Source organism: Corapipo altera, unplaced genomic scaffold (genome assembly GCF_003945725.1).
Source record: "Corapipo altera isolate COAL_440 unplaced genomic scaffold, ASM394572v1 1, whole genome shotgun sequence".
NCBI lineage: Eukaryota > Metazoa > Chordata > Aves > Passeriformes > Pipridae > Corapipo > Corapipo altera.
In genome coordinates, this window is record NW_020884873.1 from 15,898,749 (window position 1) to 15,918,518 (window position 19,770).

The following is a 19,770-nucleotide window of genomic DNA, read 5'->3' on the forward strand; positions in this document are numbered from 1 at the left end:
AGAGTGTGACAGGCTGTTGGGTTTTCTGCAGGACCTTGCGGTGTGGGGCTGACCAATGGCACTAAGAGGTCAGTGGGATCCCTCCAAGGTGAGTGAGCCAGTTCTGCTCAGAGCAGGACTGAGTATGCCACAGTACTGCATTGTTTGCCCCCTCCTGGAAACAGCTTTAGGAAGGGCGGGGAAGGAATTCAGTAAATTCCTGATTGTGTGGCTAAAATGCCGTCAGTATAAAGGTCAAGCTGCAGCTACAGATGCTGAGCTTAGATGCTTTGTAAAGTCTTACCCTGGGTTTTGGGAAGCACAGTATCTTTACTGTGATACTGCCTACCCACACAGTGTCCATAACGTGAGCTACGCAGAACATCTTCAGCGATGTATTCCTTGCTTGGTCTTTTTTTTTCCTAATCAAAATATGCCGTTCTTCTTGCAGCCTGGTGATTTGCAAAGACTTACAGCTTCCAATGAAGTTTTAGGGGGAAGGTTTGCTAAGGTCTCCAGGGTGTTTTCCCAAGTCAGCTGGAGGAAGCAAGTTTGAAATAATCCCCCTAATAATAACTTCCACCCTGCAATAGCTGTCCCAACATGATTTGGTGTAGTGAAAAAACTCTCTACAGTTTCTGTTCCTGTGTGGAACAAAAACAAATGCCAAAAATGCAAAAGAACTTGTGAAACAGAATTATCGACTCCAGCCTGATCTAATCGGCTCATATGCTGCTTCACACCAGATTAGTTAACGCACATGGAAAAAAAACCTTTTCCTAATGACACTCATCAAACTCAATGTTTATATTAACAACCTTTGCAAAGATTTTGACTGTCTTCTCCTCAACATTTTTCATAGCAGACTTAAGACTGCTGTGGCATACTGAGAGTGGTTTATTCCCTTCACAGTGGTGACTGCAGAAGGGAGGAGAAATGAGGTCCCCCTTCAAAAAAAATTAGTGGCCTTTATAGCAGGAAGGAAATGCATGTATCTGTGTGTGGAGATAGCAAAACAAGCAAATATTTCCTTCAGCATTCCTCCCCCTCACCACAGGAACACACCCATTGCCTGGAGCTACAGGAGGCAAAAGCATGTGGGATCTTTTTGGTAAGGTATTGGCAACACATCTCTGTCCTCATTAGGGCATCTGAGGTGTGCAGGGTGGCAAGAAAGACCTGAATTAGAGCAGAATGATGAGATTAGTCACTGGGATGAGCTTTCTCACTCCAAAGCTGCCCACCTAGCCCTGGCAAAGGGGTTCCAACTCAGCAGGGCTGAGCCTGGAAGTCTCGTGCTTGGCTGCCACCTCAGCAGCTGTTGCCTTATTCTTAAAGCATTATCCCTACTGGATTGGTCCCAGCTTTTTTTTCCCTCTGTCTTCAGAATATGGGCCAGCTGGGAGTCCATCTCACTGCTCATTGTGAATCCAGTTTGGTTGGCTGCTTCTGCATCACACTTCACAAGAGGACCACTAAAGTCTGCCCTCCACTGCGTAAGAAGGGTCTAAACACACAGTGATACAGGGGAGCAGTGTCTGCTCTCTCCAGATACGACCCACACTGTTTAGAAACCAGGAGTGAATTCAGCTCTTCAACAAAGGACCCGCCTTTTTTTTCTACTGGTGTATGTTCAAGCAGAATTTGTTTCTCACAGAGGAGAACCACATGGACTGAGGATGTACACACAAAGATGGGTAAATCACACCTGCTTTGGGAAGAAAACAAATGACTGCCCAAGAGGCAAGGTGACGGGCGTTGGGGCCTAGAGAATCAATAAACCCAGCGGCATTTCAACTGCAGCAGGCAGCAGCTCACCAAACCCGCCCCATATTCCTTAGTGCCTCCTTGCACGCCAAGGCTGCGGCCACCAGAGGTCAATGTGATCACACCAACCTCACCCAACTGTTGGGTGCTGCACAGAGCCCCCTTTGAAACTGGGACGTCAAACAGAAATACGAAGTAAGAAGTGTTTTCCACCTTTTAGGACAAAATTTTGGGGCAGATTTGCATGTAAACCAACATTCAAAGCATTAATCACAGCATGACCTCATCACTATCCTGGAAAAAAGGTCTTGAGAATAAAGATCCTGCAAACACTCAGAATTGAGACTCTGTTACTGCCACCAAGGGATTAGCTGCTCAGCTGGGAGCCCTGCTCAGCCTAGTTCAAAATTATTCTGGTCCCTCATGCAGCTTCAACAGGAGGAAAGGAAGAAGCATAGATAGAAAACACCGCTTCCATCTTCCCTTCCTCCTCTCTGTGATAATCAAAGTCCTGTATGGCTCCTCTCTTGGGCTGATACATAAGCATGCCCCACGGTGTTTGGCTGCCAGACTTCCCTGAGTCACTGTCAGGCTGAGACTGGCCAGATGCTGATGGAGAAGAGGCAGGAGGGGTCATACCATCCCACAACACTCATTAGACTAAACATGTACCGTACCAAGGAAAGGGACAGGATTCATGTGTCAGGGAAGGAAGCTCCTGCTCTTTCAGACTTACCAGCAAATTTGCTCCATAAGCAACAGATAACATAAATGAAGTCCCAAAAAACTCCCTTCTGCTACAGTAGTTGAAGCTTTGAGGGTGCGGGTTGGTGGTGCATGGGGGAAGGCATGTTGGCTTTCCAGTCTGCAGTACATCAGAGCTCCAGCAGCCACTGTCAGAGAGCAGATCCTGGTTCACCTGTGAACCTGGTCTCGTAGTTCATGGTTTGGGAAACCAGCCCAAGCTTGGTGGTTTTCTAGTCCCAGGAATACCTGACTGTCCTTGGAGGGCAATGCAGTGGCAAGAGAGGGAGGCATGCTGAGAATTCTCTGGGGCTTCGGTAGGTCAGGACTACACCAGAACCTTTTCCCCTTGACTGGAGAGCAAACCTGTCCAGGACATGGACAGAGAAAAGAGCTGAATTCATGCTAACAGGACAAAGCCTCTCTGGAGAGGGCAAAGAACAGCGAAGTGCCACCAGCACTTGTAACACTGCTCCAGGGCCATAGGGTGGCACCACCGCACCATCCAACCCCGTGGGGAAGGAGGTGGTTGGGCAAAGCCCAAACGCTTTGGGTCAGCGTGGCCTTAAACTGAAGCCCTTGCAAAGGGAGGGATGTGAGGAGCCAAGGGCTGTGCCTGTTCCTGCCACGCAAACCTGCCAGGGCTCCCTACTCATGACTGCTGAGGCCTTTCCCAAGCCTTTTCATGGAATAGCTTCAAACTGAGAGAGAGCAGATTTAGATTACGGAAGAAATTCTTTGCTGTGAGGGTGGTGAGACACTGGAACAGCTTGCTCAGAGAAGTAGTAGATGCCCCATCCTTGGAAGTGTTGGATGGGGCTCTGTCCAACCTGGTCTAGTGGAAGATGTCCCTGCTTATGGCAGGGGGGTTGGAATTGGGTGAACTTTAAGGTTCCTTCCGACCCAAACCTTTCTGTGATTCTATGATTCTGTGACCTACACTGGACCCAGCTATTCTTATCCTACAGCTGACTGGAGATTGCTGCTGCACTGAGCCAGTGGGCTGGGCTTACCTCTGGAACAGCAAAGGGGCTATAACTCCCCTCTGCTCCTCTAAGTGTTGTCTAATGGCGTGTCCTCCAGGGCATCTGTCAGAGATGGCACAGATTACTCCTCAACCCATGCTTAGTGTGGGCCAAGGACTACAAACCAAAGCTGAGACACAACAAATTTGGTACAGATATGACCTAAGCCAGAGCAGTTAGGTGCCAGAGGTGTAGACAAGAGCACAGCATCTTGGATCTCATTTCCTCTTCCACATACCACCATGGCCACACCAAATGCCCAGCAGGATGTGACCCTAGATAATGTGGGAGGTCTTGCAGCCCTTCTGTCTGCTGCATGGGATCTGTGCTGGAGCCATTGTGGCTGAACAGGCTGCGATTTGTAACCCTCCCCTAGGCACCCCTCCATGCCTGGCACTCCCAGAGCTCCCCATTCCCAAAGCTAAAATACCCAGCTACCTCCTCGTCTTGGCCTGAGTGGCTCTTTGCCCTTCAGACCATCCCAGAGACCAACATCAGCAAAAGTCAGAGAAAACCACAGGAGGATCAAAGCCTGGGGTGTAGCAGGAGCTGTCCCTCACTTCCCAGGAAGCTAACTGCAGCCTCCCCTCTACACCAGAGGTTTTCAAGGCCCACAGATGTAACTCTAGCCCTCCCTGGAGCTGGATGCCTGTTTCCCCTGGGAAGAAGTCACACCCTGCCCCATAGATGCGATCCCTGGGCTAAGAGCCACAGACAGTTGCTTGCTGGAGCTCACCCAAGAGCAATGAGCTTTCCAAGTCCTTTCCCTTTCTTGGGGGTCTGGTAGTCACATAAACAGGAAGAGCCTGGCCCTCTCCCTCCGCCTTCCACGGCTCTGCCTCCCTCCCCTCCTCTCTGGCAGACGCCACATGATGCAAGCCCAGCGTTGGGCTGCTTGGCCTCCACGGGAGGAGCTGCCAGCTGGCCCCTGACCTCCAGGCTCCGCATTTCCTGTGGCAGCCGGGGAGGGAGATGAGGCCCCTTCTTCCAGACGCTGGGGCTGGGCGTAAAGGGGCCTCTGTGGGCCGGCCTGTGGGGGAAAAGGAAAGGTCATGGTGGTCCTCTGACAGCAGCAACCCGAGGTCGGAGGAGGCAAAGATGCCTGCTGCCCTGGTAGAGCTGGGACAGAAACCTCCACCCTAAATGACAGGGTGAGGGCCATGCTTATTTTTAAAAGCTTTGTGGCCTTTCTTCCTAAAACCAAAGGCAGCCACACCAGGTCTGGGCTACTGCCCAGGAGGGACCAGAGCCGGTGCCTGCAGGAGAAGTGTGCAGCTGCAGAGCCCAGTGCTGCTAAACCCAGCCGCAGGAATATGTGCCCATCCTAAAATGAAAAAGCTGGACTGCTGCCTAGGACGGTGTTACCCCTTTCCCCCAGGTCCTTCTAGTGAGGACTAAGTTGAGACAGGCATCCCCTGCCCCTCCACACATCTCCCATGGGTCATTACGGGGAACAGGACTGAGATCCGCAGAGGGAAGCAGAAAGAAGAACAGAGCCTTGCTGAAGGCATTCAATTTGAGAGGTAGGTCCCTGTTTCTGGGGTCCCCATCCATGCTTGGGCTCTGTGCCAGCCCTGGCTTTTAAAGACCCAGGAAGCTGACCAGATATGATGCCCACTCTTCACAACCTGGCAGGAGGTGCCAGATGCCTGGGGAGAGCAGGGAGGGGGGATGGCATCCCAGATGGAAACCTCTGGTATGCCTCTGTGTTGATCTCCACTCTGCCCTGGAATGCGCCCGCCAGCAGCATGTGGGAAAGTGGAGTCAGCAGAGACCTTGGATGTGTCAGCTCCCCGGCTGAGTAAACAAGAGGAGCCCTGGCAAGCATTCAGCCCAAGTATCCAAGACCTTGAAAAAGGGGGTTGGAAACAGGGAAGTTCTTCTGTCCCCTCCTTGCTCACCCCTTGCAAAATATGCCCTAACCTCTCCCCTACCTCAGGTGCTAACACCACCTCCTCTCACCCCTAGCAAGCCTGGAAAAGTGTGGGGAGAGACTTTCCCTGCAGCATTTCCAGAACCATGCTCTCAGATCTAACATCCAGGAGAGACAATGACACAAAAGGAGGGTCTAGAGAAGACAGAGGTGAGATAAAAGAATTTATCGCCCCCCACCATGCACGCATATCCATGCCCCTTGGCTGTCTCCCAGACAGCAGGGAGCACAGGGCATGGAGAGAGCTTCCACCAGCAGTACTGGCACTGCCTCGGGGAGCACAGTGACAGCCAGGACAGAGGCACAATACAGCTCCCAGATAAATACCTCCCTGACCCCAGCTGGGGACATTCCCACTGGGGGACGCAAGCTCCAACCACACTCTAGATTTCATAGGCTCAAGAAGAGGCTGCAAAACAGTGCATTTCCCAGTGCTGGTTGGAGACATGCTCCCACCGCTCTCTGAGTTGCCAGTATTGCCTCCCTTGTCTCCTCCATAAAGTGCATCCACCAGAGTCAGTCTCTCATTCTCTCTCCAACTAGGCACAGGAACATGGTTTTGAGTCTGGAGAAGAGGAAAGGGCTGGTGAAGGTCCCCCTGCATCCCACCATTGGACCCCATCATCTTCTGAGGTAAAAACTCCTGCAGCAGTGGCACTAGGAGGCTGTGCTCGCCTTCTGGCCACCATCCCACGTCCCCCCTATCGCTCCTCAGCAGGCGCAGACTCCCAGAGAATGAGCCATTGTTCCCCAGCCCAACAGCCTCTTCCTGTCCCTGTAGGGCTGTGAGACAAACAAAAGCAGAGCCAGACGCCATGGGGAGAAGGCTGGACCTGCTCCCCTCCTCCAGATCCCGCAGCAACCCCACAGGCAGGCATGCAGACGGATGCCCGCCTTGGGGAATGGGCAGGGACACCCCTATTTTTAGCTCCCTCTGCATTCCCACCCCCTTCCTTCCGTGGGCCAAAAATACACAGGCTGGATGGACAGGCAAAATCATTATGATGAAAGAGCTGTCCAGGCCTTGTATCCAACCATTCCCCTGGTTTTCACTTCTTCCCTTTGACCAAGACACATTCCCCAAGCATAGTCCCCCTCTCCCAGGATGGATGACTTATCTCTTCAGCCCCAGCCCTCATTCCCTATATCCTCACATCTTCTCTTCACACATCTTGCCCTTCCTCATCCCTGCACCCTGCTCCCCTTCTGCTCTACGGATGCATACCCCATTCCTTGACCATCCCCTCTCCCATGCCACACCAGCTCTGGGACCTACTCCCTTCCTTTGAGATCTCCCAGCTCCTCCTTTCCCCAAAACACCTTTTCCCACCTCCTCACGCAATTCATCTCCAAAAGGGTCTTTCCACCTAGAGGCCCTCTGTTTCCTGCTCCTCACCTCCATTCCCTGTGCTTCCTCCTTCCCAACCGCATCCCTTCTACCCTCAACATCTCCCCCTTTCTCTCCCAGTCCCAACAACCTCCCTCCCAGTCCCAACAACAAGCTCCCTCCAGCCTGCAAAGGCTTTAAACTCTTGCAGATGTGCTCCCCCTTCTTATCCTGCCAAAGGAACATATTGGGGAGGGGGGCAAATTGACCCCCAGATACCCACACACACAGAGCTGCTACTCCAAGCACCAAACCGATATCTAAGCACTCTCCCCAGTCCCTCCTGCATAAACTTTCACAAGGTCTATGAAAAGTAACTGGAGAATCAAGTGGGGGGGAAAGGGGGTGTTCTGGGGAGATGTAGTCTACATACGAAAATATAAATATTAATATATATTTACATCTCCTTTCCTAGAACCTGAAATCACAGAGGTGTTTCCAGGCCACAGGCAGCTGTTCCTGGATTGCTTCTGGTTTATGCAACATCCTCCCTCCCTCCCAACCACGTCCCAACCCCCCCCTTCCCTCTCCTCTGTGCCCAGGGAAAAGTTGGAGGGAGAACATAGATCAGGGTATGTCCTGGGTCTGTCCCTCCATCCTCTAAGCCACAACACCCCTACAGCACCCCACATCCTTGACCAGCAAACAGGACTTGCATACCAGGATGAAGCTGGGAAGTCTGGGGGGAGGAAGAAAGATGAAAACATTTGGGATAGGAGGAGATGGGCAGAGAGAGGGAGGCAATCCGCCAACAAGCCTGGGAACTCATCCGTACCTCCTCCTGGGCTTTGGCAAACCCTGAGACTTTGAGTTCCCAGCCCAGCTCCCCAGGGAAAAGCACACATTCCCCCTTTGCAAATCCCACAAGCGGGACGTGGTCAATCCCATTCCTTCAGCCTCCTACTGCTCCAGGGGAGGGGAGCTGGAGGAATCAGTGGAGGAAATTGGAAATGGGCTTTTGCAGAGCTTGGTCTATCCCTCTTCTAGCATTAGTGGGTCTAACTCAATGCTGCTGCCTGCCTGGTGGTGCTCACGACAACCCACCCGCTTTCCTTCCCCAGTGCAGCACAAGCATGCTGGGAATCAGACCACTCTGATCTCTTTCCCTGGTTATCTCAAAGGCTGCAGGCACGGTGTGGGTGACCCACAGAACAGTCTGAAAAATGGGCTGAGCCAGGCCCAGCACATGCTGCCAGAGAGAAGTCATCTTGATGAAGAAACCATAGGGCATGAGGGGTCCAGTGCCTACAAAGCCAGAGCTGGCATCAGACCAGAGATGCTCTTGGCAAGACGCTGGGTGCCTTACACCTATCCCTTGCCCCAGGGTGTCACCTCCTGCCACCACCCTGGCTTGTTCCCCCTAAAACTGGCTTTGCCTTCAGCTCATCCCCAGGGCAGCGAGACGTGGACTGGAGGCAGCACTGAGGGCCACAGGCTGGGAGCAGGGAGGAGGGACCTGACAGCACCAGGGTGAGGGGGGAGCTGGATGAGGCCATACCAGGATGTGTGGTGGGACAAGGGAGCCCTATGGAGCCCCCTCTCCATCATGGCAGGAGTCTGTCCCCGACCCCACTGCTCGCAGTATTTCCCATACCCACGAGGTATGCACACTCATGGCCCCTGTGAGGAGAATGGAAACATCTGGAAGTCACCCGCAAACAAGCAGCGCTCTCAGTTAATGAGGAAATATGAGCCAGAGACCCTGGGCAGCAACAGGATATCTGCTTCTTGTGCACTGAGCAAGGCACCCCCTTCCCACTGACCTCATCTGCAATCTGGGATGCCCTCATTGCCTTCCCTCGGTTCCCCTCAGGCACTGGGGAAAGGGAGAAGAGGGATTTTTCTTCACTGGAGGGGAGTCCTGCATCAGCCTCCTTCAGGCATTGGGTCTGCAAGCAGAAGGGACTACAAAGTGAGACAGGAGGAAAGATTGAGCACCAGGAGGTGTGGGGCAGAGACTTCAGCCCCACCTCCACCCCCACACATCCCTTCCTTCCTCTCTCCATCCTCATCACACTCACACACCCATAAGACCTCAACTCCATGTCAGAGGGATGAGTTCTGGGAAGACGAGAGGATGCAATTTGCACAGCCCAGTCTTTGCTATTGTGGTAATCAAAGCAAACCCTTCTCATCCAGGAAAGCTGCTGGGTCACTTTGCTGCATGATAAGCCCAGTGGCCGGTCTCACTGTAATGGTGAGACTGGTACTACTGCCTGGGGCTTAGGGTTACAGACAGGATGAAAGGTTGGGGTGACTGAAGGTAAACAAGGTAGCTGGGCTGGGAGGGGTCCAGGCATAAGCTCCTGCCCAGGGCACACATGAGTAGTACAGTGGCTCTGCAGCACTGTCCAGGCTCACAGCCACTTCTCATTTACCAGCCAGGGTGGATAACTAGGCCAAGAGGGAGGATTGGACAGATTCACGTTCCAGGCAGCTGTATATGAAAGAAGGGGGTATCGGTGTAACCAAGCAGCCAGAGGCCAGGATGGGTACGGAGACCTGGAGCTGGCACACACCCTGAAGGTCTCCAAAGCACTTCAGGACTAGACTCAGAAGGACAAAAATCAGAGCCTGGTTGGCATGGCCACAAGATCACAGGTTTGGGGAAGAGTGCTGAAGATGGAGAATTTCCATCTGCTTTCCTGAAAATGGTGCCCATCCTGGCCTGTAGCACAGAGATGCTTGGAGCAGGAGGGAGGAGGAGGAGGAGGAGGAGGAGGCAGTGGAGAGCCGTCCGCCCTGCAAGAAGCAGAACGTGGCCCCTGTCCCATCTGGAAAAGATTTGTTCTGCATTCCCCAGCGGAGACGGCTGCTGTCGCTGGGCTCTGCTCCCTGACACAGCCTCTCCTGCAAGGGTATGGGGATGGAGGTGAGGGGAGTGAGGGGGAGCCCCTCAGGCAGGGTGGGGGGAGATGCACTGGCAGCAGTGCAGAGGGGGAGACCCAAATAAAGAGTCTTTTCCTGCCTCTCTCACCACTCCCATTAGCTTCCTCTGAGCAGGACCTGGGGGAAGGGATACCTACTATACCTCTGACAATCAGAGAGGATGCAGGTTATGATTTCTCCTCCTTTCCCTGCTGATGGCAGAGCTTCCCCCATCAGAGCTGAGCTCCCATCTTCCTCCAAGACATAGACCCACTAAAGTACCACCAACATGCACAGTCCATATGCTCTTAATTCCCAATGGGGTAGACTTCTACAGAAGGCAGAAAACCTAACTTCCATTTCACAGAAGAGCCTGAGGCTGAGAGGCTGAAAACAGTGCCAAAATCCTGCTACTACTTAGCAAACCTTTGAGCAATAAGGTGCTGCTGCCTGGGCACCCCAGCAGGAGCCACCTGAGCCCAGCAAGAGGCCAGGCTCCATTTTGACATCTCCTCTGCAGACATCTTGTCATCCCTTTAGCCAGGCCCTACTTAACCCCAACAAGTCTTGTCTCGCCTTCACCAGCAGAGACACCTCCCTTCTCCTCCAAAGGGCCCTGAATAAGTGCTTGTTCTTGGCCAAGTGGTCCCCAGCAGAGCCACTGAGTCTCGCCTGAAGGCCATGAGGGTCATTGATGGCACTGGTGAATCCGCACCCACCAGCAGGTTGCCCCTCATAGGCACTTATAGGATCTTCTGCCCTGTGACCAGCAAGGATGGATGAAGCAAAATGCCAGAGGGATGTAGTGTTCTATGTGTGGGAGAAATTCTCCCTTGTGCCATCAAAGAGCACCTCCTTGCATTTATCCATTGCCACCCCCTCACCCTCGTCTGACGCACTGCCACTGATATGAAGCTTGTCCCAAACCTGTGACACTTGTCCTGACTCTCTAACAAATGCCAACCTGGCCCACGTGGCCTTCAGGGAGGCTGTTATCCTGCTAACACCCAACACGATGCTACCGACAGGTCCTGGAATGATCACCCACCCCCCACCCCAGTCGTGACTGGCACTACTACACCACAGACACTGGTGAGGACTTCTATCCAATATGGGATAAGATGACCCTATGTGATACCCGAGGGGTCACACATACAGAGAGGTCAAAGCCCTTTCCTTTGTGCCCCACCAGGCTCCCCTAATCAGGTTAGCCAGCAACCTGGGCTTCCTCCTTCCCCCAAACCCATTGAAGCGGGCGCCCGGGAGCGGGAGGCAGCAAATGCCGGCGGACGGGAAATGGCACTGGGGAAGTGGGGAGGAGGAGGGGAGCGGCAGAGAAGTTCCTGAAGTTTTCTGTCCTGGATAGTTGGAATAAATCTCATTTTCTCTGGTCTTCTTGCCGAGTCGAGGATTGGCTCAGCAGTGCTGCAGCCCGCCCTCCTCCTTCCCACGTCCCCTCCCCGCCAGCTTCGCTCCCTCTCTCCCGTGGCATCAGGGCGTCAGCCTGGGAGAGCCAGCCTTGAGGGGACAGCCGTGGGAAAAGGGAGGGGGGACATGCCTCCCGTTTTCCCCCACCTCCATTCCAGGACGCAGCACCAGTAGCCCTCGGAGCAAGTTACAGGGGCCCACGGGGAGTGTCTCGCAACTTTTCGTCCGGAGGACGGGGAAAAATAACTCTGGTTCGAAAGAGGTAAATCCTGAAAATTTTGATTCATCAGTCTGTAGAGCTGGGGAGGGGGAGGTGTTGGGAGCAGAAGGAAAAGGGTGGAGAGGGTGGTTGGAGAGGGGAGAAGCGGGGCGGGGGGGAGGGTGGCAAGGGGATAGAGAGGGGGAGGATGGCAAAAAAGAAAGGGACAAGGCAGGAATGTAACAGGAAACGGGGAGTGAGGAGAGGGGACGCGGGCGAGGGGAAAGAGGCAGGAAAGAAAGGGAGTGAGGAGAGGGTCCCACAGATGGGGGAAGGCAGTGGGACACTGGCCTCCCAAACTCTGCTCTGGATATCCCTCAAAACCCTGCAGGCTCGTGGCGCCTTGATTTCGGAGGCATGGAGAAAGAAAGGGAGCACTTTTTCATAAGAGGGCAGGAAAGGGATAATTGGAAACTGCCCACCTTCATAGCCTTGACCTCCCTCTAAGTCCCAGCACGTCTAATTGGAAAAATATCCTTGTTATACTGAGAGATATCACTATGGATATATATAGCAGCCAGCAGCACAGGAGTTGGATTTAGGCGTCTGCCTACTGCCCGGCACAGCTCCAGGGAAGCTGGAAGAGGCCCAGCCCAGCCAGCTAAGCCCCTTTCCCCCTTCCCCAAAAGCCTGTCCCTGCTGGCTTTCCCCATCCCAGAACAGTCACTCAACAGGGGAACCTCTGCCTCCCTTCCTTTGGGTAAAGGGAGGTTTTTTGGCACTTGGGAAGGCTGGGAAAGCCTTCCTGGCCACCCACAACAATTTCCACCCGCTCTTCCCACTGTTAAGACCACCCCAAATTACTCACCCTCTTTTGGAGTATGTCCCCTTTGGGAGAGGGGGGTGTAAGGAGAAGAGGAGGAGGGAAGCGGCTGCTTTCAGCAGCTCCAGCCAACTAGACATCTGGATTATTTTCCCCCCCTTCCTGGTTTCCGCTCTTCCCAGCAAGCAGAACAGCTCAGGCCATTCCCAGCTAGTGGAAAACCAGTGGTAACCAGCTGAACTCGGGGTGGAAATGGGGGAGGCCAGGCTGGAAGTAGGAGGAGGAGGTGCTGGTCGTGTGTCTTTGAGGGCAGGGGGCTTCCCAGAGGAGGCGAGGAGGGAGCCAGAGAGAGGATGCCGGGGAAGGGGAAGTCGTGATGGGCTGTGGGCTTTCTGCTGAGAATTGGTGAACAGAGGGCTGCCAGATGGAAGCAGTGGCACCTGGACAGACAGATGGCCAGGCAGAGTGGTTCCCTTGCCCAGTGGAGGAAAGGACAGCACACAGGTCACCCTTTGCCCGCAGAATCACGAGTTTCCCTGGCACGGAGGAGTCTGGTTGGATGAAGGAGAGGGCTCAAAGGGGCACAGTCTTCAGGGAGTCATACCAGGGGCAGAGAAAAGGAGGAAAAAGGGGAGATTGGAAGGAGAAAAAATCCAACAGGCCTGCCAGAAACCTGCCATCCAGGTAGGGTTGGGCACCAGCTGCCTCACTCCCTCCCTCCCTTCCTCCCTCCCTCCCCTCCCAGTGCCTGTTGCCTGCCAGCAGGCAGGGAGAGCCAGGGGCCAGGTACTGGCTTGCTTCCCTGTGGTGACCAAGGGACAAGGAAGGAGAAACTCTTTCCTCCACCAAGCTCCCCACTCAATAGTTGTCCAGACAGGGAGCAAGGGCATGCTCTCCTCTCACATCCCTCCTTCCCTTGCCACCCCGTCCCAAGGTGTGATGTCCCCTGCAAGGATCTGCAAGGCACCTCTGCTGAACAGGGGACCTGGGGTGGAGTAGGGGAGTTCATCCCTCAGAGTAGCCCTGGCCAGTGCAGCACAGGCTGAAGGGCAGAGTCCCCACTTTGTGTTTTTCAGGGGCTCCAATGTGCAGAGGGAAAGGAAAACTTGAGGGTTGTGGCTCACCTAATTCCCTCTTCCAGGGTCATGTGCCTTCCTGGGAGACCCTGGGGACAGCTCAAAAATGGGATTGCATCTCTCTCCCTGTGGTCCCAAGACCCCCATTGTGCTACAGGGACCACCCTAGTAGTTTCCTTGCACTCCAGGAGAGCCCTGACCCAGTGGCTATGGGTGGGCTTCTGCCAGAGAGAGGAAATAGCTTCCCAGTCATCCTCCCACCCCAAATCTACCATCTGCCATGTCCCGGCTGTGAGACAGCATTGCATGGCCTCTGTGAGCAGGATGAAGACGTGAGCTGCATGAGCCAGGGAGCTGGGGGCCAGCAGAAATCCAACCTGCCCTGTTGCCACCCCAGGAGGCAGCCAATGGTGCTGGGCACTGCTGAGGGAGGTTTGTTTTCCCTTCCCCAGGCATTAACCCCTGGCAGATAAGAGGGGCCCCAGGTGAGCAAACAAGGCCAGGGCAAAGCAAAATCACGTGTAGCCAGCCAGGAAAACTATTTCATGTCCAGGACTCCCCTTCACCAGAGCCTTTGCCACCCTGGCAGTGCCTGGATACTCTGAAGTGAGATGGGGACAGGTGGGAGAGGCAGGCAACATGACAGGGGGAGACAGACAAAGCCATGCAGCAATGGGGGTCCCAGCATATGGAGATCAAGGGATGTGAGGCTTCTGCATCACCCTTTGTCATGGTGATCAAACCAGCCCTGATGGAGGGACCCAGCTCCATCCTGTTCCCCTGGCCCCAGAACTGGCCCCAGGGAGGGACATGTCCCCAGGTGGCTACCCAGAGCACTGATACTCGGAGATGCCCCGTATCCAAATCCTCTCTTTTCCCCAACCCACTCTCTTCCATTTGCCCACATACCAATGGGGAATCTGCCCATCTGAGTGTCCTTCTCACTGACTGGGGAAGTCATCACTCTGCTATCATGCATCCAGCTGCTGCTTCCAGCCTGCTCCTCAGTGCCTCCAGGACCCGCCTGAGTGCAGGGTCCCATCCCACCTTCTCCTCCAACCTTGAGCAATCACCTCCCTTGCCATGCCTCAGTTTCCCCTCCCTGCAAAGCAGCTGCTTTCTCCACACTGCCAGCTCCCTGCTTCTCCAGCATGTCTGCCCAGTACCTGGGGACCCAGCCAGTGAAGGACAAACAAAGCAATTTACAAATATTGCATTTTTGCTTCCCACCACTCCTCCCTGAGAAGCACACAGTCCCCAGGCCTCACCCTCTCCTCAAGGGTTCATCTGAATAGCAAAAAGGAGGGAGAGGTTTCTCGCCTCAGGAGCCGGGGCAGCCGGGCAGGGCACTGCTCTGGGAGGTTCTGCCTGGGAGGGAAATCCTCAGCCTGTGTTGTGGCATGGGTCTGGCCAAGCTGCTTGGGGGAAACAGAGGCACACTGAGGGAGGTCAGAGAGGTGAGGGACAGCATGTGTGATTTGGAGGAAAGCCTTATTCTTCCTTTTCAAGAGGAAGGCCAGGCAAGGGGGAGAGCCGGTAGCAACCTCCCCGTTGTCTTATACATTGCCTTTAATCTCTCCAGACAGTTCAGGGGGTTCAGTCAATATGGCTGGGAAAATCCTCTCCAAGGCTTTAACTGTTCCTCTTACCTTGTTTAGGTGGGAAACAAGGGGACCAACTCACTTGCCCTGCCAGTCCACCCCAAGCTCCCATAGTCACCCACTGCTTCATCTGTGACTGGCTTCCACTCTCCCAGCAGTGGCAGAAGACAGAGGATTAACCCCTAAAGCCCACGGCCAGACACAGCTTCCAGCAGCCTCTGCAGAACCGGGGTTGACCCAGACACCCCCTGGAGACACCTCTGTGCCACCACTGTCCTCACCACTGAGGAAGTAGCCCCTGAGGGTGATTTCATGAGTGCGACATAGTGCAGAAAAGCAGGAAACCTGCCGGAAGCCAGTGACATGAGCTGTTACCCCAAGAGAATCTGTGCAGAAGCAATGGGAAGCTCAGGGATGTGACAGATCACCTCAGTGCTGGAAGCCTGTTGAGGGCTGATTTTTGGGGCTTTTCCAGAGGCAAGGGTGAGGTGAAGGGTGCAACATGAGCCTGGGGAAGCTGCCAGTGCTCAGCTGGGTGTCAGGCTCCCATGGCAAGCGGCGGCTGAAGTCGGAGCTGACACCAGACATGATCAGCCCACCACTGGGGGACTTCCGGCACACCATGCACGTGGGGCGCGGCGGGGATGTCTTTGGGGACACCTCTTTCCTTAGCAACCACGGCGGGGCTGACACAGCCAAAGCCAACAACTTCTTCACCCGGACGCTGCGGCACGTCCGCCGGACGCCACTGAAGAGACGGGGCAGTGGGGGCCAGGCAGGGGCATCGCCTGCCCCCCCGGCCATCTCGCCCATCATCAAGAACGCCATCTCCCTGCCGCAGCTCAACGAGGGGATGTATGACGGTGGCGGTGGACACGGCTTGACCAGCAAGTTCTCCTTCAAAAGTGCATCCAACAGGTTCTCCAAAACACACCAGGCCTACGGTGAGTGAAGCGCAGGGCAGAGGCTGGCACCCAGGTACTGTGCATCCTCTGCAGCCCTTCTCCATTGCTCCATACCTCAGTTTCCTCCCCACTGAGGGACTTCAGGCTCTCAGGAGAGATGGAACATTTAATTAAGTCCTGATAATCCCTGTGAGCAGATAACCCTAACCTTGCTCTGAACCATGGTCCTTGCTCCTGCCCTTGGAGGGTCTCCTCCCAGGGTGTCCCCCAAAGTGGGGCATGGATGGTTTCTCTGTTTCTCCCCCTCTCCCATAGCCCCACACAGCTGGCAGCCTGTGTGGAATAGTTGTAAGGCAGTGCCCTCCATCTAGCCCCAGCCCTACACCTTTACCACAAGCAGCTTCCCTGAGGAAGCTAAGAGGGTGCTGGGACAGTGGAGCAATGCCCACTCCAAGGTTACAAGGTCAAGGAGACTCATGGCACGGCTTCCCCACCTCCACACAGGTGCTCTAGCCGCTTGCTTGGCAGTGCCAACCTCTACATCTCCATGTGCTGCTCCTCACAGGACTCCATCCTCCCTTCTCCAGCCTTCCCACAACCCTCCCTGCCAACCAGGGTCTCCTTTAGGGAAGGGTTGTGGAAAGGATAGGATGGGACAGCTATGTACCTCCTCTCCAGCCTCACAGCACTGGGCTGTGGCTCAGGTTTTCCCCAGGGAGGGAGGTCTGGAGCAGAAGGTCTTGGGTCTGGTGGGGGGGTGATCTGGGGGGCCTGCAGCAGCCAGGGGAAGTGGCCTGGCTCAGAGGGAAAGGCAAGCTGACGCAATGCTGCCATCTCCTGGTCCCACCTGTCTGGCTCAGCCCCCGCTACCATCTTACCAAGCCCAGAGTGCACCTGGATACCCTGCACTGTACTCTGAGCTTTGGAGATGTCCACAGAGACACTGGCCTGTCCTTTAGAGGCCAGTGCCACTGACAGCAGCGTGACCTGCGCCGCCATGGCGGCAGTGTCCCCTGTCCCTGCAGAAGTAAGGCAGGCTTCCTCCCACAAAGCCATCCCCTCCCCTCACCAGCCATCCCTTCTGCTTCACAGGGCTGGAGTCCGGGTTTTGTACCATCCCTCGTGTCCCTCGCTTGGAAAAGCCCCAAGAGAGCACCTTTCCTGGGGAAGATGAGCTCGATCGCTCAGACTCCCTGCTGTCCTTCCGCCTGGACCTGGGGCCCTCCCTGATGACCGAGCTCCTCCAGGTGATGAGCTTCTCTGAAACCAATGGGAATGAGGTGGGGGAGGATGGCCCACACCTCTTGTGTGGTGAGGGGACCAAGGACAGGGTCCCTCCAGCAGTGGGTGCATCCCACGAAGAGGACAAGTCAACATCCAGCTTCTGGGACCACTCTAGGCAGAGCAACCTGTCAGGGGCCAGCTCACTGCCAGGTCTGTCAGTCCATGCCAACGGAGAGGCACATGCCATCGAAGGTGCTGGAGTGGACTCTGTGTGGGCTTCGGGGCCGGGGGCAGTGCCCAGAGGGACCCCGTGGCAGGGGCACTGGAACGACTGCACCATTGAGGCGGGAGAATTTGATCGAGCAGCCCAGGTCCTGGCCCGCCATTACGGTGGGACCAGCACCCCACGGAGCTCAGAGAAGGGCGAGGGTCCCCGGCAGGCCCGGACACAGACCCTGTGGGAGAGCCCCAGCAGCATCTTGTGGCGGTCACAAGTGACAAAGGAGAGCCAGTCCCCCGAGGCCAGCTGGAACCAAGGAGAGGAGGAGGAGGAGACCAAGCTCTCCAGCCAGCAGGAAAGCTACACTGGTGTCCGAGGCGGGCACAGCAGTTCTTTTGAGTATGCCAATGAGGAGGAGGAAGAAGATGATGAAGTCAAGGTGTGAATGGCCACCCCTCTCATCACGGGCCCCACCAGAGACACTGGTGCTGGGGTCTTTGCCCTCCTCCCCATGCCCCACCCTCAGGTGCCAATGTCACCAACAGACACAGCGGGTGACCACCTTGCCAAGCTGGGGACACTGGGTAGGCCGGAGAGGGGCAGGAGGAGAGCCTATCTCATGGGGGGCTCCCTAGGTCTGGGCCAGGCTGCTGCAAAGGGCCAGTGAGCACTGCAGTGCCAGGCATCACGCCCCTTCTCCAGCCTCACTGCCATTAGACACCAAAGAGACATTCCCATGTGCCAAAGAAACCCCAAACTCCTTCCTACCCCATCCCATTCTCCCCAGTACCATCTCTCCCAACCCTCGGCCTGGGCCCACCAGCATGTCTGTGGACATACCCCATCCTCCCACTGAAGCCCCCAACCACCCCCTGCACTGGCATGGGTGCCCTCCCAGAAATATTCCCACCAATAGCTCTGGCACGTAGGGGATGGGGATCTCCCCAGCTCCAGCTAGTGCAAGACCCTTCAGTATAGCACATCTATCTGCTAGAGGAGGTCAGCTGGGGACCCAAGGGGCAGGCAAAGGTTCCTCTTTTCCCCTTTCTTCCAAAAAGCTGTGTGCTCAGTGTTCAGGAGGTGAGAGCATGCACAGAGATAACTTCAGGAGTCTTTCCACTTGCCTCCTGCTGCTGGGCATCACTCAGGATGGCTTCTTTCCTGATTCCAACCCCTCTCAGCAGGGAGGGAAGAAACTTCTTGGCTGGCTGAAAGCAGAGGCAGGTTGTCAGGTCACCAAATTCTGCAGTTCAGATCCTGAAACTCCCTTCCTTTTCCCCTGGCTCAGAACAAGGAGACTCCTCCTCTGAAGCCACTCATGGTGGTGGCAGGCGGTTTGTGTCTCCATCCTTGCCCCTCTGCCCATTCCCCACGCACACACCCCCCAGTACACCCCTTCCCAGGGGTAAGTGTGGACGATGGAATGTCCCTCACCAAGTGGCCCTGGGCGACGCAGCCACCCTGGAATGAGCTGCCCCCCACGCTGCCCCGCGTGCAAACTGGTCCTCACAGAAGAGCCTTTGTGCCATGGTGTGCAGCCAGCAAGCTCAGGGTCTGAGGTCACCAGAGGGACCCTCACAGGACCCCCCTTGTTCTCTGGGACAGGAGGGGGTGTGCAGCGGGGGGAGATGCTGGGCCATGGCTGCAAGACTCTGCTCCCACACAGTTAAGCCATGCCCTGGCTGCTTTTGGCAGGGAGCTCTTCAGAGCAGAATAAAGAGCTCCGGTGTGCACACATATTGCTCATGCAAGTGCCACTCACAGTCAGGCCACCGAGGCTACGGGCAAGCTCATGTTCTTCAGCCTCCCTGAGGGGCTGCCTTGCACCAGGCAGCAGCAGCAAACTGGGGCAGGCACCAGCTTCAAGAAGTCCCCAGCTCTGGCCACTGATACCTAGCAGGATCAGCCTTATCCCCACTTCCAGGGTGGGGACCGAGGCTCTCAGGACGAGCTCCCCTCCACTCTCTGCTTTCCACACTGTAACACAAGCTCCAGACCAAAGACCCACATCCATGGAATTATCCTTTCTGCCTCCACTCTGTATGCCATGCACTTATTATTGTCCTTATTAAAACAGTTTTGATACTAACTTCTCTGGTGCCTCCTCTTGGCTGCCGTGACCTTATTGTCTTCCTTGCTACGTCTGCTGGTGCCCCAGCCACCAAATCCCGTCCTCTTTACCCTCAGCAGGATGTTCCAGCACCTCTGGGATCCCTGGATTAATAAACCTGGTACTTTGTGCCGCTCTCTGGGGCACACATAAAACAACATCCTATCCACCTGGGCCCATGTAGCACACAGGAGGGTGAAAAGCTTCCTGTCCAGCTCTGCAACAATTCATTTGCAGCCTGGAGCAGATCAGTACCATTCCCAAAGCTGGCTCAGGTACACCTGTCCAGCCCATCAGACATCCTCAGCCTGTTCATTCAGGCAGCAGCAAGTCCCTCCAGCTTGGGCAGCAAGGAAGTGGAGAGCAGGGGCAGGGGCAAGGGTACTGCCACCTTCCCAGGCTCTCCACTACATCCTTTTCTACTCTGCTCTCCTCCCCCCCAGCCTACAGTGCCCCGACGTTTTCTGTCACACATCAGTTT

General features: G+C 55.2%; 1 protein-coding gene across 2 annotated transcripts; it reads left to right on the top strand.

Moving 5' to 3' along the window:
- Nucleotides 1–11,087: 11,087 nt before the first annotated feature.
- CDC42EP1 (CDC42 effector protein 1) lies at nucleotides 11,088–19,268 on the top strand. 2 transcript variants are annotated; one of them, XM_027661057.1, is made up of 4 exons: nucleotides 11,088–11,393; nucleotides 12,676–12,837; nucleotides 14,888–15,774; nucleotides 16,828–19,268. In XM_027661057.1, exons 3-4 carry the CDS (start codon nucleotides 15,333–15,335, stop codon nucleotides 17,622–17,624), a joined length of 1,239 nt encoding a protein of 412 aa, XP_027516858.1. In that variant the 5' UTR covers nucleotides 11,088–11,393; nucleotides 12,676–12,837; nucleotides 14,888–15,332; the 3' UTR covers nucleotides 17,625–19,268. The 2 variants fall into 2 exon arrangements, with proteins under 2 accessions (XP_027516858.1, XP_027516848.1); XM_027661047.1 differs by lacking the exon at nucleotides 12,676–12,837 and having other exon boundaries at nucleotides 11,089–11,393.
- Nucleotides 19,269–19,770: the final 502 nt, after the last annotated feature.

Excerpts from the sequence above, each read along its gene's own strand:
- CDC42EP1 (XM_027661057.1), top strand. The coding sequence starts at position 15,333 with ATGAGCCTGGGGAAGCTGCCAGTGCTCAGCTGGGTGTCAGGCTCCCAT. Across the intron at positions 15,775-16,827 it reads CAAAACACACCAGGCCTACG|GGCTGGAGTCCGGGTTTTGT; the intron begins GTGAGTGAAGCG and ends TCTGCTTCACAG.